This window comes from Mesoplodon mirus, assembly GCF_964341445.2.
Source record: "Mesoplodon mirus genome assembly, chromosome: 2".
NCBI classification, from domain to species: Eukaryota; Metazoa; Chordata; class Mammalia; order Artiodactyla; family Ziphiidae; genus Mesoplodon; species Mesoplodon mirus.
This window is the reverse complement of record NC_138977.1, coordinates 151,618,034-151,625,608: the sequence shown is the minus strand read 5'-3', so window position 1 is coordinate 151,625,608 and position 7,575 is coordinate 151,618,034. Positions and strand designations below refer to the sequence as shown.

Sequence of the window (7,575 nt, the reverse complement as noted above, 5' to 3'; positions counted from 1 at the left end):
CTTAGTTTACTTACTATAAGATGGGAATTTTCCAAAGATATTTTTAATAGGAAACTAAACAGAGCAGGAGGCTCCAAAATAAGCATAGAAACAGAATAAGCCTTACAGGATAAGGACTTTCAACCCAAACCTAATAAAAATTTAGATACAGCTGAATCAGCTCAAACATTGATTAGGTACCTCCTACATACCTAGCAGTTTGTAAAGCACAAAGGATAACAGTGGATTTTCCTTCTGGAAACTTATATTCCAGTTGGAGAGACAAACATAGGAATTACTATCAATATAATGTGGTAAATGCTAGGATAGACATATGCATATTTTACTGGTTTGCTAACAGCCTTGATGGAATACTTCATTTAAATCTGCTAATTTTTCTCTCTCCTCAATCTTTTTTTTTTTTTAGTGAATTACCATTTTATACCCATAATATTGGCAAAACAAATTTTTTTTATACAGCAGGTTCTTATTAGTCATCAATTTTATACACATCAGTGTATACATGTCAATCCCAATTGCCCAATTCATCCCCCACCACCACCACCACCCCACCGCTTTCCCCCATTGGTGCCCATACGTTTCTTCTCCACATCTGTGTCTCAATTTCTGCCCTGCAAACCGGTTCACCTGTACCATTTTTCTAGGTTCCACATATATGTGTTAATATACATATTTGTTTTTCTCTTTCTGACTTACTTCACTCTGTATGACAGTCTCTAGATCCATCCACGTCTCAACAAATGACTCAATTTCGTTCCTTTTTATGGCTGAGTAACATTCCATGGTATATATGTATCACATCTTCTTTATCCATTCATCTGTCAATGGACATTTAGGTTGCTTCCATGACCTGGCTATTGTAAATAGTGCTGCAATGAACATTTGGGTGCATGTGTCTTTCTGAATTATGGTTTTCTCTGGGTATATGCCCAGTAGTGGGATTGCTGGATCATATGGCAATTTTATTTTTAGTTTTTTAAGGAACCTCCATACTGTTCTCCATAGTGGCTGTACCATGTACATTCCCACGAACAGTGCAAGAGGGTTCCCTTTTCTCCACACCCTCTCCGGCCTTTGTTGTTTGTAGATATTCTGATGATGCCCATTCTAACTGGTGTGAGGTGATACCTCATTGTTTTGATTTGCATTTCTCTAATAATTAGTGATGTTGAGCAGCTTTTCATGTGCTTCTTGGTGATCTGTATGTCTTCTTTGGAGAAATGTCTATTAGGTCTTCTGCCCATTTTTGGTTTGGGTTGTTTGTTTTTTTAATATTGAGCTGCAGGAGCTGTTTTTATATTTTGGAGATTAATCTTTGTCTGTTGATTCGTTTCCAAATATTTTCTCCCATTCTGAGAGTTGTCTTTTCATCTTGTTTATGGTTTCCTTTGCTATGCAAAAGCTTTTAAGTTTCATTAGGTCCCATTTTTTATTTCTGTTTTTATTTCCATTACTCTATGAGGTGGATCAAAAAAGATCTTGCTGTGATTTATGTCAAAGAGTGTTCTTCCTATACTTTCCTCTAAGAGTTTTATAGTGTCCGGTCTTACATTTAGGTCTCTAATCTATTTTGAGTTTATTTTTGTGTGTGGTGTTAGGGAGTGTTCTAATTTCATTCTTTTACATGTAGCTGTCCAGTTTCCTCAGCACCACTTACTGAAGAGACTGTCTTTTCTCCATTGCATATCTTTGTCTACTTTGTCATAGATCAGTTGACCATAGGTGCGTGGGTTTATCTCTGGGGTATCTATCTTGTTCCATTGATCTATGTTTCTGTTTTTGTGCCATATTGTCTTGATTACTGTAGCTTTGTAGTATAGTCTGAAGACAGGGAGTCTGATTCCTCCAGATCCGTTTTTCTCCCTCAAGACTGCTTTGGCTATTCGGGGTCTTTTGTGTCTCCATACAAATTTTAAGATTTTCTGTTCTAGTTCCATAAAAAATGCCATTGGTAATTTTATAGGGATTGCACTGAATCTGTAGATTGCTTTGGGTGGTATAGTCATTTTCACAATATTGATTCTTCCAATCCAAGAACATGGTATATCTCTCCATCTGTTGGTATCATCTTTAATTTCTTTCATCAGTGTCTTATAGTTTTCTGCATACAGGTCTTTTGTCTCCCTAGGTAGGTTTATTCCTAGGTATTTTATTCTTTTTGTTGTAATGGTAAATGGGAGTGTTTCCTTAATTTAACTTTCAGATTTTTCATCATTAGTGTATAGGAATGCAAGAGATTTATGTGCATTAATTTTGTATCCTGCAACTTTACCAAATTCATTGATTAGCTCTAGTCATTTTCTGGTGGCATTTTTAGGATTCTCTATGTATAGTATCACGTCATCTGCAAACAGTGACAGTTTTACGTTTTCTTTTCCAATTTGTATTCCTTTTATTTCTTTTTCTTCTCTGATTGCCATGGCTAAGACTTCCAAAACTATGTTGCATAATAGTGCTAAGAGTGGACATCCTTGTCTTTTTCCTGATCTTAGAGGAAACGCTTTCAGTTTTTCACCATTGAGAATGATGTTTGCTGTGGGTTTGTCGCATATGACTTTATTATGTTGAGGTAGGTTCCCTCTATGCCCGCTTTCTGGAGAGTTTTTATCATAAATGAGTGTTGAATTTTGTCAAAAGCTTTTTCTTCATCTATTGAGATGATCATATGGTTTTTCCTCTTCGACTTGTTTATATGGTGTATCACATTGATTGATTTGCATATACTGAAGAATCTTTGCATCCCTGGGATAAATATCACTGGATTATAGTGTACGATCCTTTTAATGTGTTGTTGGATTCTGTTTGCTAGTATTTTGTTGAGGATTTTTGCATCTATGTTCATCAGTGATATTGGTCTCTCATTTTCTTTTTTTGTAGTATCTTTGTCTGGTTTTGGTATCAGGGTCGTGGCGGCCTCATAGAATGAGTGTGGGAGTGTTCCTTCCTCTGCAATTTTTGGAAGAGTTTGAGAAGGATGGGTGTTAACTCTTCTCTAAATGTCTTATAGAATTAACCTGTGAAGCCATCTAATCCTGGGCTTTTGTTTGTTGGAAGATTTTTAATCATAGTCTCAATTTCAGTGCTTGTGATTGGTGTGTTTATATTTTCTATTTCTTCCTGGTTCAGTCTTGGAAGGTTGTGCTTTTCTAAGAATTTGTCCATTTCTTTGAGGTTGTCCATTTTATTGGCATAGAGTTGCTTGTAGTAGTCTCTTACGATGCTTTGTATTTCTGCAGTGTCTGTTGTAACTTCTCCTTTTTCATTTCTAATTTTATTGATTTGAGTCCTCTCCCTCTTTTTCTTGATGAGTCTGGCTAATGGTTTATCAATTTTGTTTATCTTCTCAAAGAACCAGCTTTTAGTTTTATTGATCTATGTTAATGTTTTCTTTGTTTCTATTTCATTTATTTCTGTCTGATCTTTATGATTTCTTTCCTTCTGCTAACTTTGGTTTTGTTTGTTCTTCTTTCTCTAGTCCCTTTAGGTGTAAGGTTAGATTGTTTACTTGAGATTTTTCTTGTTTCTTGAGGTAGGCTTGTAGAGCTATAAACTTCCCTCTTAGAACTGCTTTTCCTGCATCCCATAGGTTTTGGATTGTCGTGTTTTCACTGGCATTTGTCTCTAGGTATTTTTTGATTTCTTCAGTGATCTCTTGGTTATTTAGTAACGTATTGTTTAGCCTCCATGTGTTTCTGTTTTTTACGTTTTTTTCCCTGTAATTCATTTCTAATCTCATAGCATTGTGGCCAGAAAAGATGCTTGATATGATTTCAATTTTCTTAAATTTACTGAGGCTTGATTTGTAACCCAAGATGTGATCTATCCTGGAGAACGTTCGGTGCGCACTTGAGAAGAAAGTGTAATCTGCTGTTTTTGGATGGAATGTCCCATAAATATCAATTCAATCTATCAGGTCTATTGTGTCATTTAAAGCTTGTGTTTCCTTATTAATTTTCTGTTTGGATGATCTGTCCATTGGCGTAAGTGAGGTGTTAAAGTCCCCCACTATTATTTTGTTACTGTCGATTTCCTCTTTTATAGCTGTTAGCACTTGCCTTATGTATTGAGGTGCTCCTATGTTGGGTGCATTATATTTATAATTGTTATATCTTCTTCTTGGATTGCTCCCTTGATCATTATGCAGCGTCCTTCCTTGTCTCTTGTAACATTCTTTATTTTAAAGTCTATTTTATCTGATATGAGTATTGCTACTCCAGCTTTCTTTTGATTTCCATTTGCATGGAATATCTTTTTCCATCCCCTCACTTTCAGTCTGAATGTGTCCCTAGGTCTGAAGTGGGTCTCTTGTAGACGGCATATAGATGGGTCTTGTTTTTGTATCCATTCAGCAAGCCTGTGTCTTTTGGCTGGAGCATTTAATCCATTCACGTTTAAGGTAATTATTGATACGTATGTTCCTATGACCATTTTCTTAATTGTTTTGGGTTTGTTTTTGTAGGTCCTTTTCTTCTCTTGTGTTTCCCACTTAGAGAAGTTCCATTAGCATTTGTTGTAGGGCTGGTTTGGTGGTGCTGAATTCTCAGCTTTTGCTTGTCTGTAAAGCTTTTGATTTCTCCATAGAATCTGAATGAGATCCTTGCTGGTAGAGTGATCTTGGTTGTAAGTTCTTCCCCTTCATCACTTTAAGTATATCATGCCACTCCCTTCTGGCTTGTAGAGCTTCTGCTGAGAAATCAGCTGTTAACCTTATGGGAGTTCCCTTGTATGGTTTTTCTTTTTTTTTCTTTTTTAGAAATGAGCTTTATTTTCAATGCTCTTTAGTTCTAAGAGCCTGCATATTTATTTTTTCCTCCCACCAGGTTACCTGCAAGTTAGGATTTCAAAAACCACAACAAACAAATCAAACACCTGTAGGATCCAGGCACTGACCACCCAAGTGTCATGTTGGCGATTAAACCAGGCCTCCCTTTCAAAGAAACTTCTATGCAAAATGCTATATTTCCTCCAGTGAGGCTTGTTTTACAACCTTGAAATCATCCACTTGAAAAGCAGACCCCCAAAACCAAGCTATCAGAACTGGGTCCCAATATCACCACATAAATCACTCTCATTCTACAAACTATACAATTAATGGCCCCAAAAGTTACTTTAATAGAGGGCTTCAAGGCAAGGCAAAGTTTCTCATAAAACCCCCATCCACCCTGCCAACTGCTCTGCACCTCTTTTCCACAGGAACCCATGACACGTCACCCTTCAAGTCCAGGGGACAACCTCAGCAGCATGGAGTGGCCAAGCAGAGCCCATTGGGATGGGGAAGGAAGTTGGACACAGACCCAACAACAATGAACTTGTTCATTCCTCACAAATGCAGTCCAATAAGAGGCTGCATCAAACTTAAAGCCAATCTTTCTGTTTCAGATCCGTGGATACAAAAGATATTTAAAAATCTGTATAATTTGAACCAAAAAAGGATGGTTATTAAACGTAAACCAAGAAATACCCAGAAATGGGTTTCCAGTGAAAGTTTGGTAGAAGAGGGATTCTGATCTGATTAAACAATCTAGACACCACAGCCCCTCACATAAACACTCTTCAAACTCTTTTAAGTAGACAGCATTTCAAGGCAGAGATCAAAGTGAAAATATCTTTGAAAAGAAAACAGTGACGTGGCTGGGAAACTGTGTTCATCTTGGCGAACATTTTTTCCACCCACCACAAGCTTGGACTTTCTGGGAAGGTCACTGGTTTTCTGGTCAGAAACATTCTTGAAGTCATCAGGAATGGAGGAAGAGACACTCTGAGAAGGTGTGTTTCCAGTTCTGTACCTGGAGCTCAGGAGCCAAAGAGCACAATCATGCAGAACATCATGAAGACATTCCACAGGGCGATGAAGATTCGAAAATATCTGAGGCTCAGCAAGAACTCCCGGATGTTGTCACCTGTGCTGGGTTCCCTCGACTCCTCCCCAAAGCCTTGCATGTCCTTCTTTTTCAGCTTAAAGTTGAGCACCGCCCCAGCGTTCATCAACAGCATCCCAAACAGCAGGATGTCCCCGATCATTGTTACTGCCGGAGCATCCGTCAGAACAGAAAGCCCCTTGTATGTTGTCATTTTTCCCTTGCTGCTTTCAATAATTTTTCTTTGTCTTTAATTTTTGGCAGTTTGATTTCTATGTGTCTCGGCATGTTTCTCCTTGGTTTTATCCTGTATGGGACTCTCTGTGCTTCCTGGACTTGCATAGCTATTTCCTTTCCCATGTTAGGGAAGTTTTCGACTATAATCTCTTCAAATATTTTCTCGGGTCCTTTCTCTCTCTCTTCTCCTTCTGCGACCCCTATAATGCGAATGTTGTTGTGTTTAATGTTGTCCTAGATGTCTCTTAGGCTGTCTTCATTTCTTTTCATTCTTTTTTCTTTATTCTGTTCCACAGCAGTGAATTCCACCATTCTGTCTTCCAGGTCACTTATCCGTTCTTCTGCCTCAGTTATTCTGCTATTGATTCCTTCTAGTGTAGTTTTCATTTCAGTTATTGTAGTGTTCATCTCTGTTTGTTTGTTCTTTAATTCTTCTAGGTCTTTGTTAAACATTTCTGGCATCTTCTCTATCTTTGCCTCCATTCTTTGTCCAGGGTCTTGGATCATCTTCACTATCATTATTCTGAATTCTTTTTCTGGAAGGTTGCCTATCTCCACTTCATTTAGTTGTTTTTCTGTGGTTTTATCTTGTTCGTTCATCTGGTACATAGCCCTCTGCTTTTTCATCTTGTCTATCTTCCTGTGAATGTGGTTTTTGTTCCACAGGCTGCAGGATTGTAGTTCTTCTTGCTTCTGCTGTCTGCCCTCTGGTGGATGAGGCTATCTAAGAGGATTGAGCACGTTTCCTGATGGGAGGGACTCGTGGTGGGTGTTGCTCTGGTGGGCAGAGCTCAGTAAAACTTTAATCTGCTTGTCTGCTGATGGGTGGGGCTGGGTTCCCTCCCTGTTGGTTGTTTGGCCTGAGGCAACCCAAAACTGGAGCTTAGTTGGGCTCTTTGGTTGGGCTAATGGCAGACACTGGGAGGGCTCACGCCAAGGAGTACTTCCTAGAACTTCTGCTGCCAGTGTCCTTGTCCTCACAGTGAGCCACAGCCACCCCCCACCTCTGCAGGAGACCCTCCAACACTAGCAGGTAGGTCTGGTTCAGTCTCCCCTGGGGTCACTGCTCCTTCCCCTGGGTCCCGATGCACACACTACTTTGTGTGTGCGCTCTAAGAGTGGAGTCTCTGTTTCCCCCAGTTCTGTCAGAGTCCTGCAATCTTTTCCCACTAGGCTTCAAAGTCTGATTCTCTAGGAATTCCTCCTCCTATTGCCGGAACCCCAGGTTGGAAAGCCTGACGTGGGGCTCAGAATCTTCACTCCAGTGGGTGGACTTCTGTGGTATAAGCGTTCTCCAGTCTGTGAGTCACCCACCCACCAGTTATGGGATTTGATTTTACTGTGATTGAGCCCCTCTTACCGTCTCATTGTGGCTTCTCCTTTGTCTTTGGATGTGGGGTATCTTTTTTGGTGAGTTCCAGTGTCTTCCTGTCGATGATTGTTCAGCAGTTAGTTGTGATTCTGGTGTTCTCACAAGAGG

The 7,575-nt window shown here is 39.3% G+C and overlaps 1 protein-coding gene across 1 annotated transcript; it reads right to left on the bottom strand.

The window, feature by feature from the left end:
• Positions 1 to 5,482: 5,482 nt before the first annotated feature.
• Positions 5,483 to 6,039, bottom strand: LOC309795754 (small integral membrane protein 7-like). Its single transcript, XM_082608463.1, has one exon. It carries the CDS (start codon positions 6,019 to 6,021, stop codon positions 5,794 to 5,796), a length of 228 nt encoding a protein of 75 aa, XP_082464589.1. The 5' UTR covers positions 6,022 to 6,039; the 3' UTR covers positions 5,483 to 5,793.
• Positions 6,040 to 7,575: the final 1,536 nt, after the last annotated feature.